This window comes from Tribolium castaneum, chromosome 2, assembly GCF_031307605.1.
Source record: "Tribolium castaneum strain GA2 chromosome 2, icTriCast1.1, whole genome shotgun sequence".
In the NCBI taxonomy this organism is placed as follows: domain Eukaryota; kingdom Metazoa; phylum Arthropoda; class Insecta; order Coleoptera; family Tenebrionidae; genus Tribolium; species Tribolium castaneum.
In genome coordinates, this window is record NC_087395.1 from 1,592,291 (window position 1) to 1,619,364 (window position 27,074).

A 27,074-nucleotide genomic window follows, 5' to 3' on the forward strand; every position below is an offset into this window, starting at 1 on the left:
CATCAATTTTGGTAAATTTTGAAAGACTATAACTGGATTTTTTCAAATAGCACCCTCTATATTTTATTACTAATTATTATTCAGCGTCTTATTTTACATCTTTTTTACCTCTTTAGTTTTTTTTCAAAAGTTGATAGTTAAGGAGATAATTCGGTTTTTCTGAAAAATGCACACAACATCTCTTGGATACTAATGTAGGGTGCTATGAAAAACAATACATTTTGACATACTAATGTCAAAATGGCATTTGTAGTATGTCACGTTTTGATTTTATTGTGAAAATGAATTTTTCGCGTAAAATGTGAAAAACCTAGAATAAAAACCTAAAAATCTCAGCTAGTTAAAATTTTAATAAAATTTTGTAAAGAAATTATTAAATAAAAATGACAGAAATTTACAATGGAGAAATAAGGAAATAAAAAACCGAGGTATAACAAATCAACAGCTATAACATATTACTTGCAATTACAAAACTGTTTAAAATGACGACATTCTTAAGCAATAAAGTAATACATTTATTATTCATTACATTACATTAGATTTATTCTTACTATGCCATGCCTGTACATTCTGCAAAGTTTGATTTTTATACATTCTCGCTTATCAAACTACGATATGGCAAACCATACTTACGGCACTAGAAACTGTGAGTTACTACGACCTGCATTTTCCCGAATTAACAAATCAAGAGGTGTAGACTATTTTGGTGTCAAGTTTTTCAACTTACTCCCGGAGGCAATAAAAAAGCATAATGCTTCGTGTTTTAAAAAGAAAATTAAAGCATTTCTTGAAAATAATGCGTTTTATAATTTTTTAATAATAATAATAATAATAATAATAATAATAATATTTATTTTCAACAGGTGAAACACCCAATTACAGAAAATAAACTTAAACTTAATGATCGTGCTGCATGCAAAAACTAATAATTTAAATAAACTAAAACAAACTAATAATAATACTATAATAATAAATTAAGAAACAAGAACTAAAATTAAATTTTACCTAGCCACTAAAGTAACAAATTATATGATTTTTAATGTAATTAAATGAATGAAAATGAATATCACAACTACTGCTAATTTTGGTAAAATTACTACACATTACATATAAAGGTGATTTTAATAGAACATTCGTATTACAACTGCAACTGTAAAAAGTCATGGGATGCCGTGAGTTAATTCTAGGAACCAGAAAAATTATCTTATTAACAAGAGCGATACAGTCAATCTTGTTGTTTAGTAATTTATGTAAAAATGCAATTCTTGAGATAATTCTCCTAACTTCTAGAGAATTGATATTAAATGTCCTTAAAAGCACTAGTTGGTCACATCCCCTATCGGGGTAATTTTTAAAAGAAATATACCATAGCAGCTTCAAAAATTTTCTTTGGACTGATTCAATACTATTTATGTGTGTGGCATATATAGGTGACCAAATAATTGCACAATATTCTAACTTGGAGCGTACAAGGGCAAAAAATAAGACTTTTAAGGCTCTTAAATTAGTAAACTCTCTACAGTTGCAATAAATAAATCCTAAAGTTTTATACGCGCTATTTACAATATTTGTAATATGATTCACAAATAAAAGTTTGTTATCAAAAGTAACTCCTAGATCTTTAAATGTGTCTGTTCTTTGTAAAATGAGACCACTAACATTATAACTATACATGATCGGAATTTTCCTATTTGTGTAAGACATAATAAAGCATTTAGATATATTTAGGTTTAGCCTATTAGCTTCGCACCACTGGAGGAGATTGTTGATGTTATTCTGCAAGACTTGAGAATCATTATCGGTTTTTATGATATTATAAAGCTTAAGGTCATCAGCAAATAGAAGACTGTTACAAGTTAATGCTGCAGTAATATCGTTTATAAATAATAGAAAAAGTAAAGGACCTAAATTTGAGCCTTGCGGCACTCCGGAAGTTGGTACGAAGCTAGAAGATAAACAATTCCTGTATCTAACAAAGTGTTCACGATTAACAAGATAGGAAGTTAAGAGATCAAGTAGGAAGCTACTGAAACCTATGTGCCGTAATTTATCGAGAAGTATAAAATAATCCATTTGGTCAAACGCCTTCTGAAAGACCGTGTACACTACGTCGACTTGCCCATTTACATCTAGCTCTACAGCGACATCTTGAGTGAAATGTAACAAATTTGTCACGGTAGACCGTTTCTCCATAAAACCATGCTGAGTAGGCGTTATAATGTGTTTGATGTTTGGGTAAATTCTTCTGTAAAATACAGTCTCAAAAATTTTGGCAAAGTTAGATAGCAGTGCGATGGGTCTATAGTTATGAACATCAGAAATATCACCTTTTTTAAATACCGGGCAAATAATAGATTTTTTCCAAACTGCAGGAAAAGTAGAGGTTTTAACAATAAGATTGAATAAATAAAAAAGAGGTTTGACAAAAATATGAGCACAGTCTTTGACGAGGAAACTTGGAATGCCATCAACACCAGAGGTAAACGAATCTTTTGACCGTACTAACGCTTGGAAAGTTTCTTCTTCAGTAATGTTGTCTATAGAGACCGTGATGTTATTAATCGGTGGGGAAGCATCGTTTTTGTTTACAGTCTGCTGGGACTGAATATACACACTACTGAAATAATTACTGAAAGCATTGACTATGGAGAGCGGGATCCTGGGAATTTTGATGAGTATGTTCGTCACTTGACATCTCATCATCAGATATAGGTTCCGCTTTGACGAGTGTAAACATACTTATATGTAATAACATAATAAAGATATTATTATTATTATTATTATTATTATTATTATTATTATTATTGTTATTATTACATTGGTCAATTCTTTTTAAAAATATACCGTTTCTAAGGTGGCATGATCAATTCTACTTTTTTAATTGCTTCTTGCATATTTTCTCTAGTAGTTTTTCAGTTTTATTTAATGATTTCTTATCAAAATGTAACTTTTATCTCGATGAGGTGTGTGTGTAATTTACATGAAAAATTCATTTTCACAACAAAATCAAAACGTCAGTACAAAAAACGACATTCTGATGTTATGTCAGAATGAATTGTTTTACATGGCACACTACGTTTGTATCCAAGATATTTTGGGTGTATTTTCAGAAAAACCGAGTTATCTCCAAAACTGTCAACTTTTGGAAAAAAAATTAAGAGGTGAAAAATATGTGACATGAGATGCTGAATAATACTCAGTGATAACATACAGAGAGTGCTATTTGAAAAAATCAAGTTATATTCCTTCAAAGTTTACCAAAATTAATGTGTCACAGCATGGTAATGCTACAATGCAAATGGACATTCTTGTTGCCGAAAAATATTCCCGACAGATGTTTACACAAAGACAAAATCCTAACTCCATATCTTGAAAACCAATCGCTCTGCGATTTTTTAATTATATGCCTGCAGACGCACAAAATTTTAGAAAAAATTAAATAACTTCTGAACGGTTAAAGTGAATTGCAAAAACTAAACTGATTTATAAAGCTTAAGAAAGTGCAAATTTTAATATGTACAAATATACAGGAGGTGCTATTTATAAAAACTATGTTAAAGGCTTCACTGTAAAAATGAAACACCCAGTATAGGGCGAAATAATTTTAGAACGTACACTTTGACTTCCCATTTGCAGTGCCATTTGATCCATTTCGATATCTTTGACAATGTAGGTACAATCGAGCACGCCCATATCAATGACTCACCCTGTATAATATTACTGAACAAAAATTCTTAATGGGTTAAATAAAATACTGTGCATTTAATTTGTACCTTTACGAAATCACCGGCGTAAAAATCCCCTCCCGGATACCACATTAGACCATAACCATGTCTTTTCCCATTTTTCCAATCCCCAATATAAACACCCCCATCTCGATATCGCCTTAAACCAAACCCGTGCATTTTTCCACGTCTCCAATTACCGCGATATTCAAGCAGGAAGAAATTGTTTTCGTGCAAATAGGCCAAGACGCCGAAACCGTGCCGAAAACCATCTTCAAAATCACCTTCGTATAATTGTCTATGGCGTGTGAACAGTGCACCCTTCCCTATTTTTATTATTATTAATTTTAATTTAGAAATAAAAAGTTCAAACCTGTTTTAAAGTCATTTCGCCACTCGCCGATGTACTTATCACCCACAATATTAAACACTGCATGTCTTAAACCATTTTTCTTCGCGTTATTTTCGAGCTCGTGTGACCTGGAGATTTTCTTACGTTCCTTCAGAAATGGCATTTTTAATTTTGGGTTAATCGATAAAATATTTGTGATTTATGATCTACCACATAGTGTTATGTCAATAAATAAAACATGCGAACGACAGGGACACGGACGATCAATTTCAGGCGAAGTTTAACATCATTTCGTAATGAAAAAATCAAGAAGAGGAAAAATTTTGAAAACTAAATGTCAGCGTGACACTCATAACTGCAATATTGCCACCACCAGTAATGTGCTTCATTTTTTACGACCTTGCCACTAAATACTTATGATTTTATAAGTTCCCTATAAATATGGAATAACATATTTTCAGAAATACGCAAGAAGCTGAAGAAAAGGACGAACACTAATTATTATCTATCTATATATATTTATTTTATATATTATAAAATTATTATATATATAAAATTGCATTTCCTGACTGACCTATCAACTCACAGCCTAGACGGCTCAGGATAGAAACCTGAAATTTTCACAGTAGATAGCTATTGTAACGTAGGGGTGTACTGAGAAAGGATTTTTGGAAAATCACCCCCTACGAGGGTTAAATACGGTGTTAAAGTTTGAATAAAAATCCGTCATTTTTTAAGTTATATCTTTGAAAATTAGTATTTGGGCTTTGGGTTAAAAATAAAGGAAGACGTGTTTCAGGATTTTTGGAAAATCAACGCCTAAAAGGGTTAAATGGGGATTTGATTTTAGAATTAGAGTTTAGAGAATCCGTCATTTTTAAACGTCCATTGAACTTATGTCCTTGAAAATTTGTATTTGGGCTTTTTGTTAAAAATTAAAAAAAACGTGTTTCAGGATTTTCGAAAGATCAACCCTTAAGAGGGTTAAATAACGTATTAAAATTTGTATAAAAATTCGTAACATTTGAATTTACATTGATTAAAATCGGTATTTGGGTTTTCAGTGAAAAGTGAAAAAACACGTGACCTCAGGAGGGTTGAGCAGGGATTGGAATTTGTATAAAAATCTGTAAATTTTACTTTGTATCCATGCAGTTAATATTTGAGTTTCCAGATGAAAAACGTTGTTTAAGAACATTTGAAATTTCCACCCCTAAGGGGGTTAAATGTAAAAATCTGTCATTTTTGAGCTTATATTTATAAAAATTGGTGTTTGGACAATCAGTGAAAAATAAAAAAACACAAGTTTTATGATTTTTAGAAATTCCACCCCCAAAGGGTTCAATATCAAAATCCGTCATTTTTTTACCTGATATCTATGAAAATTTGTATTTGGGCTTTCGGTTAATAATGAAGACATGTTTTAAAATTTTCGAAAACTTAACCCTTAAAGAGGGTAAACGAAGTGTTAAAATTTGAATAAAAATCCGTCATCTTTAAAGTTATATTAAAGTTTTATATTTGAAAATTATTATTTGGGCTTTTATTTAAAAATGAAGAAACACATGTTTTTGGATTTTGCAGAAATCAACCCCGAAGGGTTTTAAAAGGAGTAATAAGATTTGGATAAAATTCTGTAACTTTTAAATTTACATTCACAAAAGTTGGTATTTAGGCTTTCGTTGAAGAATGTAGTCTTTTTGTTGTTTTGGTAATTCTACTCACAGGAGGGGTTAAACAGGGGATGGAATTTGTATAAAAATCCGTTTTTTTTAATTTTTATCTATGCAAAATGGTACTTGGGGTTTCGTTTAAAGATGAAAAATGAGTGTTTTAGAAATTTTGGAAATTCCACCCCTAAAAGGGTTATATATAAAAATGCGTCTTTTTTTAAGGTATATTAATAAAAATTAGTATTTCTGTCTTCGGTTAAAAATAAAGAAAAGCGTTTTTCAGGATTTTTGGAAACTTTACCTCATATGGAGATTAAACATACAAATTCTTAACAATATGTTTATGAAAATTTGTATTTGAGTTTTCGGAATAAAATAAATAAAGCACAAGGACAGTCACTAAAAATGGTCGGAGTAGACCTTAGGGAGGATTGTTTTTCTCATGGACAGTTTTATGTAGCCTGTTCAAAAGTGAGTACCGCAAACAGTCTGGTGATTTTAGCACACGAGGGCCGTACCACAAATGTGGTATATAAAGAGGTTCTTAATTAGGTTAACCTTCACCTTTAATTGAAATAAAATTAATAACTTGAATATTACCTAAGAATTTATATCACTGGTGTTAGGTTTTCATCTCTAAAAATACATATTTAGAAAATAGGTAGAAAATAGGAAAATTCTACTGCTTGGAAAGCGATCTTTTAAACGATATGTCATTTCATATACAAAAAAATTAGAAATGGCTGTGCATTTCAGAGAGCAGATGAACAATACCGATATGCGCCAAACAGTAGATTTTTACAAAAAACGCCAATATCCAAGTTATCAATTTTATTCCAGTTAAAGCTTCCACACTGTGCTGTATGCACCAAAAAAGAAGCAATAAAATATAGTTCATACGAATAATAAAATTATGTGTTCCTATTATTTCTTACAAGGTTTGTCTTATTAGCTTTTCGAAATAGTTGTGGACATGCGTGCCAAGCCGCGGGCAACTGCTAGTTATTAATATAAAAGAAGTTTTAGGTACACATTCAGGTATATTTACGTTATCTGAAATTTATGCTTTTTTAAATGGAACACTTAGGACCGGTTTATACAGAGTGTTCCGTGTAAACCCCACATTAGAAGGATTGAAAGTTCTAATAAAGATATTTATCTGAAAATTGATACTCAGTCATAATCCGTTGAGTTCTTTCTGCTCAATGAAAATATATTCAAGATGGCAGCACTTCCGGTTATACCGGAAGACACTATTAACTTTCTTATTTCAAATGGAAAGCTATGTTTTTCAATGCGTTTTTGGATTAGTTGAGTTATTTAAAGGAGTTTTTATCAGCTTTCCCTATACCTAAGTTTAACCATTTTTACTTATTACCAATTATTTACTTCCTTTTAAAAGTGTTCTTTATGCTGATGACACAACCTTTATAGTATCAGGTAAAGATAAAACTTCCCTTCAACTAAGCAGGCAAACTTTGACAGACAAAGCAACGTCGTGGTTCGCATCAAACTTCTTGGTGGTAAATTCAGATAAGACACAGCACTTTGACTTTTCTTTTAACAATAATAATATAACTGGCCACCATGTTAAACTTTTGGATGAAGCTCTAAAGTTGAGTTCTCACATTGAAAGCCTATGCCAAAAACTATCTGGTCAAGTTTATCTCATCAGACAATTAAAGAAAGTTTTAAGTTTAAAATGCTTATTAACTGCAAACCATTCAATTTTTCACTCACATTTAACCTATGAAGTGACTTTTTGGGGTAATGCCTCTCATGGTAATAAAATCTTTAAAATTCAGAAAAGAGCAATTAGGGTCATAGCTAACATTAGCCGCTATGATTCTTGTAGACCGTGGTTCATAAAATTTAACATAATGACACTTGCTTCAACATACATTTATTTCTCTTTGCTTGAAATCCACCAATCATCCCATAATTTTAATAAACATGCAGACTTTCATAGTCATTACACACGATCAGCACAACTACTTCTGCACCCCGTTTCAAAAGTAGCAGTGCCGTTAGAAATACATTAAACCTCAATCTTTATAATAAGCTTAGTCCAAACCCAAAGTCTCTTAAATTAAATGCTTTTAAAACCGATATTAAAAGGTACCTTATAAATGAATGTTATTATAGTATAAATGAATTTTTATCTAGTTCCCTCGCGATCTAACTGTCTCTCTATTCGTAATTTATACCATTTTTTATGTAATTTTTCTCCTTTTTGTTATCTGTTTAACTTGCTATATTTATATTTATTATTTTTAATAATATTATAATATCCTAATTAGTATCCATACGTGACGTGTTTAATTTCTGTGTTTTCAGATAAGATGAACGAATAAATTATTATTATTATTATTATCTATTCTTCAGTGTGTTCAAAATTGAAAATGAAGTTAACAAACCCAAAAATTTTAAACTTTTAAAGTTTGGACAATTTCAAGTACCCATTACTTAATTTTTTTAAATGGGTTGTCCCAATTTTTATTTTACTAGATAGACGAGAATAGAAAAGTCCCAAAAATTGTCAATTGGTTCAACTATAATGGATGTTTGATTTTTCCAGTCCTTGCAGAAATTTTGATCGACTTTCGATCCTCGGAGCGGTTATCTGTCAATAACTCTGGAAATTATGAATCGTAAACCCATTAAGTGAGTTACCGTTAGAAAGGTCTTTTGATTTTTTAACTTTTAGGGAAAAGATCATTATTCTGGGACTAATAGTTTTCGAGAAAATTACTAACGAATACAAAATTAGCTAAAATTATAAACTGCTGATAACTTAAAATTTACTAGGAATTTTGCAATTTTCCCAACGCCAATCGATTTCCCGGCTTATTTTTACGTTTTGCTGTAATTGACAAAATAAAAAAATTGAAAAACATTACCCCATACAAAGTGTATTTTAAAAGTATATAAAATGTTAGTAAACTTTAAATTTTTATGGTTACATTTTTTTAAAGGACTTCATACCTCAGTTTCACAATTAAAATATGTAAATTCCTAAAATAAAGCACTTCATTTATTTATCAGTATTTGACATTATCACAATCTTTTTCTTTAAAAAAAAGCCAAAAGATGTATGTGACAAATTTAGACGCTCCGATTACAATGGAATTTGACTTTTGTCTTAGGTCTTTTAGTTTCACTCTATCGACATCTAAAAATTATTTTTTTTTACGAAATGTCACCTTGAAACTTATTTTACAATGATTACACCAATGATGCCGGACTTTTGGCCCTAGACCAAATAGTTCCGCCGTAATCGGGTTTTGAAAAGAACAAAAAATATCAAAATGTTTTTGACTTTTCCTCGGAAACTGTACGACTTCTAACAAAAATTAATAAACACCAGAATATGCTTTACAATCTCTGTTAAAGGGACAAAACCCGGAGTTGCTCTGAGAAGGGGTTCCAGATACGGAAGCATTTCTATTTTTTCACTAAAAAATTATAACTCGAAATCTAAAAGCTGTACGTCAAAATAATTTTCACATGCGAATTCCACGTGTTATTTTAGTTGTTGATTAAAATTTTTACGTTTTTTGTTAATTGTTTAGATCTAAAACGGTCATTTCGTCTTTGAAAAAAGCCAAAGCTATTTTTAAACAAAGCCTTCTGGAAGGTAGAAAAATTAATTAAAATTAAATTTCCCGGAACTTTGACTTTGGCTGCTTTTATGATCGTTCGAAGTTTTTATTGTGGTAGATTTCCAACATATTTTGAAAAGTTTAACCCTTTTCCTGAAGTGTGAGCGGCTTCCGCCATACGATGAATAAATTTGTTTGAGGATAGGTTCTCCGGTGACATTGAGGAAAGAATTACTTTTGAGAGAGTTCATTTTTTGCAGTCAACGTCAAAGACTTCAGTTATAATGACAAATGTAATAAAAGAATCAAAACTACGTCTATTAAGTATAAATGAGTTAAACAATTATGAGTAAAAATCAAAAACTAAATTATTGTCCACACATACATAAAAACATTTAACTTAATAGTGTTACATCTTAGAGTACCTTTAAGTTAGCAAAATTTCCTGGAACCTAATATCACTTTCGTTATTTCAAATAGAAAAGTAAGGTTTGTTGGATTATCCAAATTTAAAAAAAAAAGTAAGAAAAAACGAAAGGAGAAAAAGCGAGAAAGGAATAAAGGGATGTAACTGGTACATGACTGTATCATTAAAAGACATTATTTTGAGAATTCTTTTATTAATGAAAAAACAAAAAAAAAACAGAAAATTAATCAAACACTATTATGTAAAATCTCCCGCACCTAAAATTTGTTGTTCAAGTTGTTGAGGTTTAATTTTTTTCCAAAACTCACACTCGATATCCCCAAGATTCCATTCTGGTCCAAATAATTCAAACCTGACATTATTTCCTTACTACAATTACGTACTTTCTCGACGTTCGAAAAATAGGTGTCATTTTTTTGGAGGTATTGTAATAAAACTGCGGCAAATTCTGCTTTCTTTACCTCCAAACACTTTGCAAATGCATGATTAAAATCAAGACTGAACAAAACGGGACACGACTAAAAGAACTTACACAAAAAAACAAAAACAAAACGTGACAAATGTACCTGAATTGTTAGGAAATGTTTGAGGAGTGTTTGGTCCAAATTATTGGCACAATTCAAGTTGGAGAAATAATAATCAATCAATTTTTGCCAAGCATTTATGTAAAAACCCTTGTACTGGTATTTACTTTTGCTGAGGAACGTAACATAGGTTTTCAATTCGGTAAACTACAACGAAATTAAAAGGAAAAAAAACACCCAAACAATTCCTTACCAAAGAAAATTTGACAGCGTTGTTTAAAACAAACTCCCAATATTTCGCACCATAAATCTGGTACGTCATACAGTACAAAGCCATTGTTTTAATAGCGAAAGCATTGCCACCTTGTTGCACCAACCGATTCAACAAGGATTGCCTATTTGTGTGGTCCAGAACGGCAACATCTACACCAAATCCCAAATATTCCAAGTTACCAACAAGTGTCAGCCTATTAATAAACAACATCAATTTGTCATAACTCATTTCGGCCATTGTCTCAATAGTTTCAACATCCGAAATCATCGCAAACACACGCAAGGCATTGGCTCTACAACGAACACTCTCGCCTTTCTGACAAATCTCCAAAAGAACAGTTTGCCAATAAGTCACCTGATCTCCGCTACAAATATATGCAATGCGTTTCAAACAACTCTCCTCACTGCAATTCGATTCAATCACCGAGGAGTCAAAATCAACCAACGCCTGATCATCCAACCACGAATTAATCAACTTCAAGCGAATTTTTTTAATATCTAACTGAAACAGCTCGGCTAACGCCTCGCTCGCCTTGTTGATCTCAACACAATGAAAATCGTCCAAAATGCGATCATCGAGATACAAAGCTAGGATCAAATCATTCGGGTGCGTCAACAAATCAATGTATTTGGAATCAGTCAAGTGATGCACATTCAGGATGTGCAACGCACGGTACATATAATATTTTTTCTCGACTTTGGTCACAGCCTTCTCGACCGCACTCGAATCGGGGTTTAGTTGTCGATATTTCGTGGCATATTTGTAGCACAGACTGGCGGCCTTGACTTGGTCCAATCCGGGACAAGTGTTGGTCATCACGTGGTACATTACCGACGTTGCCAGTTCGGGATCGGTGATGTTGTTAACACACTCGTCTATGGCTCGTAACAAATCGTCATGTTTCGGGTTCAAAACCCACGTTTCGTCACTTTTCGACAAAACGCCACTTGCAACAACGTGTTTTACGACGTATGAACAAATCTGGTTTTTGTTTAAATGTGGGCGAAATATTTCGATTGTATTGAACCACAAGTGGTAGTTTTTTAAATTGACTTCGGGGCGAATTATTGTGAAGATATCGCTTGTGGAGAGAAGAATCAAAATTTCCGGACACCATTAAGTCATGCGAAGTAATTCGGTTTTATTGATAATAAATACTATGCAAAAAATTAATTATTTAAATAAAATAAAATTATCCGAAACTTAGACAAATTATTTAGGACAGTTCAACCCTTTTTCTGAAGTGTGAGCAGCATTCGCCACTCGATGAATAAATTTGTTTGAGGGTAGATTTTCCAGTCAACATCAAAGACTTTAAAAACAGTAATATAATAAAAGAAAAAAAACTACATCCATTAAGTTTAATTGAGTGAATAAATCAAGAAAAATAATTATGGATAAAAATCAAAAACTAAATTATAGTCCAACACACACATAAAAACATTTAACTTAATAGTGTTACATCTTAGAATACTTTAAAGTTAGCAAAAGTTCCTGGAACTCATTATCACTTTGGTTATTTTAAATAGAAAAGTAAGGTTTTTTGGATTATCCAAATTTAAAAAAAAAAGTAAGAAAAAACGAAAGGAGAAAAAGCGAGAAAGGAATAAAAGGATGTAACTGGTTCATGACTGTATCATTAAAAGAAATTATTTTGAGAATTCTTTTATTAAACAAAAAAATAGAAAATTAATTAAACACTATTATGCAAAATCTCCCGTACCTAAAATTTTTTGTTCAAGTTTTTGAGATTTAATTTTTTCAAAAACTCACATTCGATATCCCCAAGATTCCATTCTGGTCCAAATAATTCAAACCTGGCATTATTTCCTTACTACAATTACGTACTTTCTCGACATTCGAAAAATAGGTGTTATTTTTTTGGAGGTATTGTAATAAAACTGCGGCAAATTCTGCTTTCTTAACTTCCAAACACTTTGCAAATGCATGATTAAAATCAAGACTGAACAAAACGGGACACGACTAAAACAACTTATACAAAAAACAAAAACAAAACGTGACAAATGTACCTGAATTGTTAGGAAATGTTTGAGGAGTGTTTGGTCCAAATTATTGGCACAATTCAAGTTGGAGAAATAATAATCAATCAATTTTTGCCAAGCATTTATGTAAAAACCCTTGTACTGGAATTTACTTTTGCTGAGGAACGTAACATAGGTTTTCAATTCGGTAAACTACAACGAAATTAAAAAAAAAACACCCAAACAATTCCTTACCAAAGAAAATTTGACAGCGTTGTTTAAAACAAACTCCCAATATTTCGCACCATAAATCTGGTACGTCATACAGTACAAAGCCATTGTTTTAATAGCGAAAGCATTGCCACCTTGTTGCACCAACCGATTCAACAAGGATTGCCTATTTGTGTGGTCCAGAACGGCAACATCTACACCAAATCCCAAATATTCCAAGTTACCAACAAGTGTCAGCCTATTAATAAACAACATCAATTTGTCATAACTCATTTCGGCCATTGTCTCAATAGTTTCAACATCCGAAATCATCGCAAACACACGCAAGGCATTGGCTCTACAACGAACACTCTCGCCTTTCTGACAAATCTCCAAAAGAACAGTTTGCCAATAAGTCACCTGATCTCCGCTACAAATATATGCAATGCGTTTCAAACAACTCTCCTCACTGCAATTCGATTCAATCACCGAGGAGTCAAAATCAACCAACGCCTGATCATCCAACCACGAATTAATCAACTTCAAGCGAATTTTTTTAATATCTAACTGAAACAGCTCGGCTAACGCCTCGCTCGCCTTGTTGATCTCAACACAATGAAAATCGTCCAAAATGCGATCATCGAGATACAAAGCTAGGATCAAATCATTCGGGTGCGTCAACAAATCAATGTATTTGGAATCAGTCAAGTGATGCACATTCAGGATGTGCAACGCACGGTACATATAATATTTTTTCTCGACTTTGGTCACAGCCTTCTCGACCGCACTCGAATCGGGGTTTAGTTGTCGATATTTCGTGGCATATTTGTAGCACAGACTGGCGGCCTTGACTTGGTCCAATCCGGGACAAGTGTTAGTCATCACGTGGTACAGTACCGACGTTGCCAGTTCGGGATCGGTGATGTTGTTAACACACTCGTCTATGGCTCGTAACAAATCGTCATGTTTCGGGTTCAAAACCCACGTTTCGTCACTTTTCGACAAAACGCCACTTGCAACAACGTGTTTTACGACGTATGAACAAATCTGGTTTTTGCTCAAATGTGGGCGAAGTATTTCGATTGTATTGAACCACAAGTGGTAGGTCTTTAAATTGATTTCGGGACGAATTATTGTGAAGATATCGCTTGTGAAGAGGAGAGGAGTGAAAGCTAGTCGAAATTCGGAGAGGACATCAACGGTTTGAGCGTCGGGAAAATTCGTAAACCATTGTTCAATCTCAATTTGACTAGCTTTACTAACTCTTTGATAATTCTTCAAGAACTGTAACATTGCCAGTTCGTTAAACTGACTCTCTTGTGGGTCAATCTCGCATAAAATATCCAAAATCGTGATGAAAACTTCATAGTAGTAGGTGTTAATCGAGTTGCGAACTGTTCTAACAACGCCAGAAATTTGTTCGTTGTTTAAACCTTGCATAATCTCACGACACTTTGCTAACAATTCAACTTCACTATTTTTTACAATTAAAAATCGCCGATTTGTATCATCACTTTTGATTTCATAGTCGGGTTTCCAATTTTGTAACACTCGCTTTAAGTAGAACAAATAACAAGTTTGAGGCTCAAGTTTGTAGTCCTTGCAAAATTCGTTGAGCCACTCGATATGGAAACAATCCAAAGTGTTAATCAGCAATTCGAAGCGTTGTTCCGGTTTGCTTTTGAAAAATTTATCATAGGGTATCTTGTGCCCTTCGAATCTTTTCCACCACTTTAGGGTGATCAATGAGTCCATCATTACGCGTTTGTAATCAGTTAATTCGTAATGATCGCATATTTTAAGGCCGGTTCGAGTGAGACACTCGAATTTTCTTGGATGTCTTTTGTACATTCGAAGTGCGTTTACGATGAATTTTGTTGCATCTTCGCGATCGCATAATTGTAATAAATTGTTTAGGAGATCTGTATCGATGGTGTTACTACTAACAACAACAGATAATAATTTCGGAATACATTTCTTCTTCAATATTTTGTCAAAGGTTATGATTAGATTTTTGGCTAGTGGGTTATATTGCATCAAACAATTTGTTAAAGTCGAGACGATTACGAATGAGGTGTAATGTTGGCCTTCTTTACTCAAGTTTTCTAATATGGGGATTAGAGGTTGAAGTTCATGCATAAATTCTTCCTCAGTTAGAGGTTGGTTTTTGAAGTGGGTCAAATAGGCGCTGTTCGTGCTTTTTACATGGGCTGAAATATTAACATCACTTAAATTCTGCTTTTTGGACAGATTATTACAAAATAAAAAAAACACCAAACATTTTGGGTTTTTGATTTGTTATTTTTGTTCATGAAATAGTTTGATTAGCGAAGAAGTATTTTGCGCACTACAGAAAAAGGAAACATACGAAATTAAATGAAAAGATCGAGCAAAAAACGAAACCAATAAAAAGACAAAAAATGGAAGATTCGGATTAGAAGGAAATGAAAAAAACTGGACAAAGATAATTAAAAAATAAAGAATTAATCAATTTTAAAGTAAATTAATAATTGGTGTTTTCATCAAAAGCTATATTAGTTGTTTTAAAACTATGTAAACGCTAACATCACAATTTGCCATATTATTTTTTTTAAATAAGGCTGATAAAAATGTAAAATAGTTACAAATGAAACTGGAAATTACATTAGCTATTATTTTTATGAAGTGCCTAAATAATTTATAACAACTAATTTTGAGAGAAAATGTGACGTTGGCGTTTACATAGTTTTGAAACAGCTAATAAACCCCACTAATTTTTTGATGTTAAATCTCATAAAGGAAAAATTATACCAATAAAAGGCTAAAACAGTTAAATCATTTTTAACAAGAGAATTTACTTTATTCTTAAATCTTCAAAAAAGTACCAAAAATATTAATCAAAAGTGTACCAGGCGTTGGAAACTTCAAGTTCAAAAAAATCTACGGAAATTAGACTAATTCTACTGTAAATCATCAATTAATCAATAAATCAATTTTTGTTAAAAATATTAAAAAAAATACCAATTCTTAAAATATAACATTCCAATCTTTTTATTTCCAAAAGACAGTGGACGTTCTGGTGTAAAACCATTATAAATCAAAATACCTATTGTACAATGTGTTTTTAAATGATTCTCATCTAGTTAACTTTGAAATTGGTTTATATGTAAAAAATGTGCCGCTCTGCTCAATTGAATTCTCTGTCAATAAATGTCAAATCTGTCAGTTGTGAAAATTTCGTTAAATTGTTACACTATGCAAGAAAACACTTTTATTATCGAAGCTTATTCCCAAATTCGAGACTTAATAAATGGAGAATGGTAATATTCGATGTCTAAATGCCTATCATTTTCTGATTTCACATGAGAAATTCACAGACGACTAGATGAGAATCATTTAAAAACACATTGTATTGGTGAAACAAGTAAAACTTTAGTTGGGAACCCAATTTCTTCTCGCACATTTATTGATGATTGAAGAATTCATATACTTTGAATTACTGGAATTAATTTGTAATTATAAAGTATATTTTGGAGCTATGTAAATTAATTTGGAATTACTGCAGGAATTAATCTACAAACAAAATTTTTTTTTTGAATTTGCACTGTTTTCTAAAATTTATTTTAAGAAAATTTTATCATAACTTGTCTGAAAAATCATGCTGGAATATATATTTTTTATTTTTAACCTTTCAGCAAGTTTCTGGTTTAGGACCTGTTTTTTTGTAAAAGTTTCGGTCTAAAGTAACGAAATTAGTTAAATAGTTGTGACATTTTTGTCTTTTTCTAACTGTTTTACCCAATTTTTACCCAAATTACGTCAAACATGATATTATTTTTATCCTACTCAGAAGAATTAGAAGAAATAGTTGGAAATGCAATTACTTGAGGCAAAAATAAGCCGAAAACAAGTAATTTTGGTATTTTTGCAGTTTCGAGTTTTCTATAACTTTGTTTTAGCTAAAAACGGAGAGTGTGTTCGCTTATTACGTTGGTTGTATTTAGCAATAGCAGTTAAAATAGTAGCAATAACTAAACAAAAAATAAATTGGAATAATTTGGATTAAATGCACGATTCTAAAATTACAAAAATTTATTATAAAATCCATTTATCTTACATTTTCCAAAATACTAAATACATAGTATTTAGATACTATAGATACATAGATATTGATGGTTTAAAATTTTTGAAATTACATTGAATCCTCTAGAAATTATTGGAATAAATTTGGAATTTTAGCCTAAAATAGTGGAATTACGATAAACTAAAAAGTCACTGGAGGATTTTTTGCCGTTTTTCCAATATTAAAATTTCACGAAATTTTGACAAAACTTGTCCAGAAAATCACACTTTCTTTTTTTAATGAATTTAATGAATGTCATTTTAAGACTGACAAAAATAATGATAATAGTAATAATAATAATAATAATAAGATTAATAAATAATAAGAATTAATAAAAACACACTTCAGATAATGTTACCAGTTTTTAGGCATTTTTTTGGCCAGAAACGGAATTCTTTCATAAAATGTTGTCAAAAATAGGACGAAAAAAAGCCATTTTTTATCCTGTTTAAGCCCTTTAGTGACTCACAGTACCTGTTTTTTTAATGAGACTTTGTCAAAAATTACCTCAAATAATTAGTAAATACTTTTGTCTTTTTTGGAACACTTTAGCACAAGTTCCACCAAAATTATCTTTATCTTTTTTGGGTCATTCAGTAAAAAAATGGTTGAATTCCTCAAATACAAAATTGTGTTTCCATTTTCCAACAGCATCAGAATAATTGATACAGAAAATGAAATGTTTGTAATAATTAAAGAATTGTATTGAAAGAAAAGTAAAAAACAATGATTTTCTATCAGAGGCGAATATTTTTGCTTACAAATTAGAATTTTAAGATTTATAAAAGCTTTTGGAACGGTCATAAGTTCATAAGTCATAACAATACGGCATTATAGAAGTACTTTCTTAAATTTGAGTACTGTTCCCACAGCTTCTATAAATTTTAGAATCCTAATTTGTTAGCAAAAATATTCTCCTCATACAAAAACATTATTTTTCACTTTTTAGTGCATCTTTTGAATAAAAGCTTTTTTCTTAAAAACCATTTTTTTATTATTGCCTAGAACTTATTTTAGGTAAACGCCAAATTATTTGCTTCGCTTAAATACACTGAGCTAGAGTAAAAAACGAATGTTTTCCTCTAAAACAAATAAAAGAAAAAAACACGAGAATATTTATAAAAATGATCCTAAAGTAAAATATTATAAATATTATCTACACGTGTAATCTGTGACGATAAATATGTGATTTTTTATAAATATTTGAAAAAAAAATACGACCTGGCTCTACAAGCGGCACGTAAAAATTACTATGGACAACGGATTCAAAATGCAGACAATAAATCAAAATGTGCTTAGAATATTGTTAACAAAATTTGTGGCAGAAGTAAAAAATGTTGTGAAATTCAAATTTATAAGCAGACTGTTAATGACATTAACCAGTATTTCATTAATTCAGCGCCCTTTGTACGAAGTAAGTCAAATAATAATACGATCTCATCCAGTGCTAAAACTATGTACAAATACCCAGTTACTAGTCAAGAAATTATTACTATAATTCAAAATTTAAAAAATAAGAAAAGTACAGGCTTTTACGAAATATCTAATAACATAATTAAATACTGTTATGAAGAAATTAACGCACCTTTATGTTTTGTTATTCAAAACTCTTTAGAATATGGAATTTTTTCAGAACAATTAAAACGAGCGCAATTTCTTCCTATATACAAAAAAGGTGACCCAACATTAATATCAAATTATAGGCCAATAAGTCTGCTGTCATCGTTTTCTAAATTTTTTGAAACTGTTATATCCTCCAGAATTACTAACTTTTTAATGAAATTTCAGCTACTGAATTCATCCCAACACGGGTACATTTAAGAGAAATCTGTTGACTCAGCTATATTTAGCTTCACTAATGCTCTGTTAGATAAATTAGAAGAAAAAAAGGTGGTTCTTGGAATTTTCTTAGATTTCTCCAAGGCCTTCGATTGCCTAGATCATAACATCCTAAAATACGCCATAAGAGGAATTATATTAAAGTTGATCACATCTTATCTTAATAATAGGTATCAGCAGGTCACAAGAACAAAAAACAGTACTGTATATACATCAAGTAAACTTCTAATTAAACAAGGTATACGTCAAGGTACTATACTAAGGCCTTTATTTTTCGTAATTTATATAAACGACCTATTAAACATTTTAACAGTCACAGACAACAGTAGTGCAGTTAACTTTGCTGATGACACGAACATATTGATTTAGGGTGAAAATATGACAGATACAATGAAAGAAGCAAAGATATGCATGAATAAGGTAATAAACTAGACTAAAGAAAATAAATTAGTGTTAAATTTTGAAAAAACCTACGGCATTCATTTTGCAATATGTAGTCACAAGAATACAGAGAAACCGAATAAAATTGTAATATCATCTAAAGAAATTGAATTAATAGAGAAAACTAATTTTCTGGGAATATGCATTGACCATAAGTTAAGCTGGACTAATCATGTAGATAATTTATTAAAAAAATTTAACCAGTACATTTTACAATACGTGTTTTAAAAAAGTACATAACATTGAACAACTAAGAATAATATACTTCACAAATTTTCAATCATTACTAAGCTACGGTATATTCTGGGGGCAAAGTGGACAGATATCAAAAGTATTTGCTGCTCAAAAATAAGTCATGAGAACTATGTTTAACCTAAAATATAATGAAACTTGTAGGAACATCTTTAAAAGCAACAACTTCTTGACAGTAACTGGTTTATACATATATAGATTACTTTTATTTTTCTTTAAACAGAGTCTACTATTTAATGTCACTAACGACCATAAGTACAACACTCGCAAAGTAGACTTAGAGTATCCAAGACACCAACTTACGCTGACGGAAAAAAATTCCCATTATGCAGGAATAAAACTATACAATAGTTTACCTGTGCATCTACGCACACCTTGTAATTTAAATTTATTTAAAAAGAAAATAGTTGACTACATTTTGGATCTCGAACCATATATTTTAAATGATATATATAAAATCATAAATTTTAAATTTGTCCGATCAACCTAAAATTGAACAAAATATTCAACATTCACCCGATGAAGAAAAATTCCAAATTTATTACCAGAATGTGCGGGGTCTTCGGACTAAATTGAGTGAACTTTATAATAATATATTATGTGAACAGTACCCGGTTATAGTTTTAACAGAAACGTGGCTTAATCCTGATATAAATAATAGTGAATTTATTGACACAAATAAATATATGGTGATCCGGAGTGATCGCTCACCTGAAGTGACAAACAAATTAAGAGGTGGTGGAGTGCTAATTGCTGTGGAGAAAAACTTTCCCTCCAATCAAGTACAGTGTGATGCAACAATGAGAGAAGAATTGTGGGTTTCCGTTTATGTGAATTCTAGTCAGCTTATTATTGGTGCAACTTATATTCCACCTAACGCATATTTTGTGGAATATTCAAATCATTTAGACTCCCTGGCTCTTATGTCTACAAACTATCCGAATGCCGTAATATGTGTACTTGGTGACTATAATTTACCAGGTGTTAGTTGGTTAGTTGATACTGACTGTGATTACTTAGTGCCCAACAATGTATTTTCTGCTGCAGAGGAAATCATATGTGACAATTTTGCATACTTCGGTCTTTTTCAATATAATAATATTGCAAACGATAATGGTACTTTTTTGGATTTGACATTTTGTAATAATAGGCTTTTAGTAAGTAATGTTGAACCCATTCTTGCTATTGATAAACATCATCCACCTTTATGTGTTAATGTCTGTGATATTATTGTACCTGATATACAACCAGAAATTGATATTTTTTATTTAGATTATAAGAATGCACCATATGATGTTATTAAAAGTTATTTATCTTCTATTGATTGGTCTGTTTTAGATAATTTTGTTGATATCAATAACTGTAGAATATTTTTATTCAAATCAACAAGATCTTTAATTGTAAAGAAGAAAATTGCTCACAAAAAATATAAGCGTAGTGGTCTGTTAAGTGATTATGAACAATTTTGTGTACTGAGAGATAAATGTAAAAATGCCACAAAGAACTGTAAAAAAAATTCCTTGATCAGGTAGAACAAAATATTATAACTAACAGTAGAGCATTTTGGTCATATGTTAAATCTAAAAATACTGTACAGGGTTATCCTAAAAAATGTCGCTAAATGAAAATTCATGTGATTCTCCTAATGGTATTGTAAACCTTTTTGCCCATCATTTTGAATCTGATTATCTTGATCAAACAAAGTTATCAGATTTAAATTTTTCTAAAAATGATCAAAATGCTATATTTTTAAATTGCGTTGAAATTTCTGCTGATGTTATTTTTTCGAAATTGATACATCTAGATGACAACTATACAACCGGCCCTGATGGTATATCTCAAATGTTTTTAAAAAATTGTGCTTATGAATTAACATTGCCATTACAAATGCTGTTCAATAAATCTCTTGATCAGTTTCAATTTCCGGATATTTGGAAAATCTCATATATCAGACCTGTCTTTAAAATGGTAGTCGTGTAAATATTTCCAACTATAGACCGATATGTACCCCATCGTATATATCAAAAGTTTTTGACTCCATTATGGCTGACATATCATTTTCTGTAAAACAATCTGCCATTGAAGAACAACATGGTTTTTTCAAGGGTCGCTTTACGATGACCAATCTTTTTCTGTTTACTGAATATATAACGTCAAATCTTGAAAGTGGATTCCAAATTGATTGTATACACACTGATATGTCAAAAGCTTTTGATCGCATTTCCATTGAGTTATTAATCTAATCAAAATTAGATAATTTAGGTTTTGGGGATCCAGTCCTTAGTTGGATTTATTCTTTTTTATCTAATCGTGTACAGTATGTAACTATAAATGGTGCTAAGTCTCGCGCAATTCACCCATCCACAGGTGTGCCTCAGGGGTCACATCTAGGCCCTATTCTTTTTTCTCTATATATAAATGATGTCAAAACAACGATCGAAAGCTCTGAAATCCTTCTTTTTGCCGACGATGTAAAGATTTTTAAAGTTATTATAAATCCAAACGACTGTGATATATTACAACGTGATTTAAATAGTTTTTGTATGTGGTGTAAAAAATTTTTTTAGAACTGAACATAAATAAATGTAAATCACTAAGATTTTCTAGAAAATTATATTACAATTTACCATCTTACTTTATATCAGGCAATCTACTTGAATGTGTCACTCATATTCGCGATTTAGGAGTTATTGTAGACAGCCAGTTTAGTTTTGACTATCACGTTAACCACATTTTGTCGAAAGCAAACAAAACATTAGGATTTATAAAAAGACAGTGCTCTGATTTTTCAAGTTTGCGTGTTGTAATGTTATTATATAATTGTTATGTTCGTCCTATTTTGGAATACTGCACAATTATTTGGCAACCTTGTTATAATGTTCATATTAATCGAATTGAAAATGTTCAGAAAAAATTTGTTAAATTTGTATGTTACAAATTTAACATATTTTATGACAAAAATAATTATATAAACATTTTAAGTTATTTAGGACTATCCTTACTATCTTCTCGTAGAATATTTTATGACGCGTCGTTCGTATATCGTATATTGTCTGGTAATGTAAATTGTAATCCTATTCTTCCGCTATTTTCAATAAATATACCCGTTTGTAACGTTAGAGAGCCTAGAATGCTTGTAGTGCCTTACCACCGTACCAATTATGGGAAAAATTCTGTATCTTCTAGGCTGCCTAAAACATGCAACGTACTTTCTGGTAATTTAGATTTTATAGGTTTACCTAAAAATAGATTTCTAAAAGATTTAAAAACTGTTATTGAACATAGTGAACTTAGCTCTTTTAATAATTAACACTTTATTTTATATTAACTGTATTGTACCTATCTGTGTTTGTATTTTATATATCAATTTATCTTTGTATTTTATATATCACTTGTACTTGGCGTGGCCGTTAATAAACATTATTATTATTAATATTATTATTATTATTATTATTATTATTATTATTATTATTATTATCAAATGAATTCTATAACAGACAGGTTTTTTGACTTATGTCTTAAAATTATTTTTATGTTATTGTTATTTCTGTGTATAATACTGACGTTTTTCGTATCAATTTTGTTACTACATCTGTATAAACTGATAGAAATAAATAATTATTATTATTAAAAACTTAAATTGGAAATAGTTTGAAATAATAAGTTTTTGAAAAATTGAAAAGTTGTGTTTGTTTTCTCCTCTTCATTTATTTTGTCACTTTTTAGACAAAAGAAATGTTTTATTCAAAATTTTCATTTGAACCTTATTTTTTTATATTCTCCAGATAATAAAATCAGTAAGTGAATTGATTTATTGATTGCTGAATTATAGAATTACAGAAATTAATTTAGAATTTTCCCAAAATTACATAAAAATAACGTTTGAATCTTCGTAATGTCGCACGAAAAAACAATAAAAGCACAATCTTCAAAAATAAATAAATAAATAAACTCACCTACAAATCCACAAAAGGTGTTAAAAACCAATTTAATCGCTGAAAAAGTATGAAATCCTGAAACCATTTGAAGTGGCCTGTAATTATTCCCAAACAGTAGTTTACTCAAATCACTCTCTTGACTGGCAGTGAAATGGAACGCAACATAAACCCAATTTGCAACTTCCATACACGGCATAAGCTCATCTGGTTCTGCTTTAGCCATAGCTTTGGCTACAATACTTGCAGCTATGCGCAAACCTTTACAAAAAACATCATCGCTAACAACACGCTCTGAATCGGCAACAACCAAACTCCTGTCAGAATCGGAAAAACTGTCCCCTAAACTTAGTTTATACGCTCCAATGTATCTCAACAGCAAAACTGCCATCAAACAAAAATTTCTAGTGGACGTTTCGCGATCGTGGAATTTTTCCGCCGTTCTCACAATAAAATTATAATCGCCAGTTTTTTCACAAAAATGTAGAAGAATGTCGTGATAATCGCAACTCAAACAAACCGAAAGTTTGTGACAAGTTGCAAAAACTTCATCGATGGTTTGTTTCTCGTTTTCGAATTCCAAACGCACATTTTCGAGGATTTCATCAATGATTTTGTTCTTATCGCTGTGCGATTTGAGAGCGGTTGTTCTTATTCCGAAATGTTTTCTCAAATTGTACACATTTTTGATCAAATCTAAAGTTGTGTCATTAAAAGAGCGTTCGAATTCGTTCGAGTTTTTGTTCAATCGCTTGAAAAGTGATCCTGCGATTGTGTAAAAATTACTAATCGTTTCGTCTAGAAATCGCGACTAGAATTTAAAATTGTAATATTAATAAAAATGTTTTTTTTTATTTACCTTGTCTTTTACTATAGTTTCGGTCAACAAACACAAATGTCGCACGTCTTCATTATTATTGTCAATAATGTGCAAGGCTTCATCAAAACGCCTTAAAATAAATACAAATTAGCAAAGGGCGGATTATAAAAAAATCACACAAAAAATATAATAAATGGTGATTTTTTCAGTTTAAAAATGGTTCAAAGTGCCCTAAAAAGCAATCTATGTAAAAATTTTCAAAAAGCAGTTTCATTTACATTTTTTTGGCCTTTCATAAAAAATGTTGTCAAAAACAATCCGAAAAAACACTGAATCAGCTTTTCGCGATATTTGGGCAAATTGGGCCAAAAAATGAACTAAATATTTGTTTTTTTTCCGCTTCATTTCGAGGATTTGAACCAAAAACGTATTTGGCATAACTAACCGATAAATCGCTAATTTGGGTCAAAAATTCTGCCTCTTTCGAATATTTTAGCATATTTTTGAGTATAAAAACACTGTTTTTTGGGACATTCTGATCAAAAATGACGTTATTTTTGCAATTTTTAATTAAAAACAGAAATATTTCACAAAATTTTGTAAAAAAATTGCCAAAAAATGACTACATGAGGTCAAAAATGCTGCAATTTTTCCTTCCTCAAGCGCCTTTGAGAAAAAAAACCTGGTTTTTTTTTTGGAAGATTTTGCTAAACTGGGTTAAAAAGGTATCAATTTACTTCTATTTACTAGTTTTTTTTAACTAGAAACGCCATTATTTCGTGAAATTTTATCAAAAAAAAGCCGAAAATTCACATTTTTTTTAAATGACGTTACTTTACATAGAAACGTAAGTTAAACAAAATTTTGTAAAAAAAATTGCTCAATTAATGGAACCGTGCAAAACTGAAAAATCACTAAAACATTAGATTAGAAAATTCCACAATTTTTCTTTTTTGAGCGTTTTAGAGTAAAAATTGAGTTCTTTCGGCAGGTTTTAATAAACTTGGTCAAAAAACAAAACTTAATGAAGTACATTTTTGTTTTATTCGAAGGCTTCAGCGAATTTTTTTTTTGGCTAAAAAAGTGATTATCGCACGAAATTGTGTTAAAAATTAGGTTAAAAAAATACTAAAGTTTATCGAAATTTTGTTAAAAATAAGCCGAAAAATGAATAAATTAGATAAGAAATGATTCAATCTTTAACGTTATTTTACTAAGAAACGTAATTTTGAGAAACAAAATTACTTATATATTGTCGGAAAGTATGGCTAAACAAGAACAAAAAAGCATCAAATTAGAGATGATCATTTTTAGTAAATTTTTTTGAACGGAAACGTGATAATTTCAACAAATTTGTCAAATAGACTAAATATACACTAAACGTTGTCAAAAAAAGGGACAATTTTTGTAGTTTTGAGCATTTAAGCAGACTTTTAACTTACCTGTTCTCATAATATTTTCAAAATTACTTAAACGGATAAATAAGTGTGTTATTTTTGCACTTTTTTTAGCACACACCATTGCAGTTTTGTGTGAAATGCTTGGGAAAAACAAAAAATAAAATGACATTTGATGTAATATTTAATGTTCGTTTATTGCCGTGTTTAGATTACCAATTATTTCTTAAACATGTTGGACGCGCAATATTTTGTCAAAACTAAGCCGGAAAAACACTGAATCGTGTCAAAAATAGCTTAATTCTTGCATTTTTCTTGGGCTTACACACAACTTTCTGTTATAAACTCAAGCTTTTCACGATATTTCAGCAAAAAAATCATCAAATTAGATCAGATATGACGTTGTTTTTCATGAATTTTGCACCAAATTTTCGACAAAACTTAGCAATAGTTTGGTTTATTTTTTACAAAATTTAGAAGTATTTTTTTGCCAGGAAACGCAAGTATTTGGCGAAATTTTGGGAAAATACGCTGAAAAAGAAATGAATTATCGACCTACATGGTAAAAAAACACGTTTCCAGAAAAGCCTTTACATATTTACCAAAATATCGTCAAATATTAACTATAATTTTAATTAAAATTTCGTCAGAAAAAACTGAAATTAACCAAAATTTGTTGATAAGATATATGTTATTTTTTAGTATTCTGGTACATTTTTCAACCATTTTATACGTTTTTCTTAGTTTTTTAGCTAGAAGCGCGTTTATTATGTAAGATTTTGTCACAAATGGCATTATTTTTGCTATTATATTTAACAATATTTTGTCAAAAATTGGCCGATGAATCACTAGATAAGGTCGAAATGGCCCTAACGAATTGGAAATTCAAACGTTTTTAAAGTAAACATTCATTATATTCAAAATTTGTGTAAAAATCACAAATTTATTGATAAAACCTTGATATTTGTTGTTGTTGTGACGCTTCAGTAAGTTTTAATTTACCAGAAATGAATTTTTTAACGAAATTTTGTGAAAAATAGCTAAAAATCGCCAAATTTGATAAAAAAAAATGGCGCTATTTTTATCCTTTAAAGCATTTACGTAGAATTTTGACCTAAAAGTTCATTTTTTATTTTGCCAAACTAGCCAAAAATTAGCAAAATTAGACGAAATGTGTGACTTTTTTCGAGCTTTCCAATACATTTTTCACCCAAAAGTGGACAAAGCAGAAACGCAAAGTTTGATAAAATTTCTCTAATAGGGTATTTAGCTGAAGATGTGCAAGAAAACGTTATAAGCAAATTTTTGATCTAAAACCGTTTTCCTATGAAATTTTACCAAGCTGGCCTAAAATTTTGTCAGAAAGAAGCCGAAAATGCACATAAATATATATAAATATAAATATAATTTTTAAGCTTTTTGGTATATTTTAACGAAAATACAAGCCGAAAGCGGCTGAATTTGGTCGAAAATTACACTATTTTAACTTTCTAAAACATATTTTAGGTAGAAACGAAAT

The 27,074-nt window shown here is 30.6% G+C and overlaps 3 protein-coding genes across 6 annotated transcripts in view; all 3 read right to left on the reverse strand.

Moving 5' to 3' along the window:
* LOC655391 (MORN repeat-containing protein 3) overlaps positions 1-4,441 on the reverse strand; it is an 11,778-nt gene extending 7,337 nt beyond the window's left edge. The window contains exons 1-2 of the mRNA XM_064355117.1: positions 4,099-4,441; positions 3,774-4,051 (exon numbers count right to left, since the gene is read on the reverse strand). Of these exons, the coding sequence (XP_064211187.1) occupies positions 3,774-4,051; positions 4,099-4,240 (420 nt within the window). The 5' untranslated portion in view covers positions 4,241-4,441. The remainder of the gene's footprint in view (positions 1-3,773; positions 4,052-4,098) is intronic.
* Positions 4,442-9,970: 5,529 nt separating this feature from the next.
* On the reverse strand, positions 9,971-11,684 carry LOC135265431 (uncharacterized). The gene is made up of 4 exons (XM_064354924.1): positions 10,557-11,684; positions 10,346-10,510; positions 10,088-10,297; positions 9,971-10,036 (listed from the first exon to the last, which is right to left on the reverse strand). Exons 1-4 carry the CDS (start codon positions 11,403-11,405, stop codon positions 10,007-10,009), a joined length of 1,254 nt encoding a protein of 417 aa, XP_064210994.1. The 5' UTR covers positions 11,406-11,684; the 3' UTR covers positions 9,971-10,006.
* A 542-nt stretch (positions 11,685-12,226) lies between these two features.
* The window catches only part of LOC103315040 (uncharacterized), a 31,325-nt gene continuing 16,477 nt past the window's right edge, over positions 12,227-27,074 (reverse strand). For all 4 annotated transcript variants that reach the window (XM_064354777.1, XM_064354779.1, XM_064354778.1 and 1 more), the window contains exons 11-16: positions 24,198-24,288; positions 23,360-24,149; positions 12,815-14,979; positions 12,608-12,772; positions 12,351-12,560; positions 12,227-12,300 (exon numbers count right to left, since the gene is read on the reverse strand). In XM_064354777.1, coding sequence (XP_064210847.1) covers positions 12,271-12,300; positions 12,351-12,560; positions 12,608-12,772; positions 12,815-14,979; positions 23,360-24,149; positions 24,198-24,288 — 3,451 coding nt within the window. In that variant the 3' untranslated portion in view covers positions 12,227-12,270. The remainder of the gene's footprint in view (positions 12,301-12,350; positions 12,561-12,607; positions 12,773-12,814; positions 14,980-23,359; positions 24,150-24,197; positions 24,289-27,074) is intronic.

Excerpts from the sequence above, each read along its gene's own strand:
- LOC135265431 (XM_064354924.1), bottom strand. The coding sequence starts at position 11,405 with ATGTACCACGTGATGACCAACACTTGTCCCGGATTGGACCAAGTCAAG. Across the intron at positions 10,511-10,556 it reads ACGCTGTCAAATTTTCTTTG|TTTACCGAATTGAAAACCTA; the intron begins GTAAGGAATTGT and ends ATTTCGTTGTAG. Across the intron at positions 10,037-10,087 it reads GAATCTTGGGGATATCGAGT|GTGCGGGAGATTTTACATAA; the intron begins GTGAGTTTTGGA and ends AACAAATTTTAG.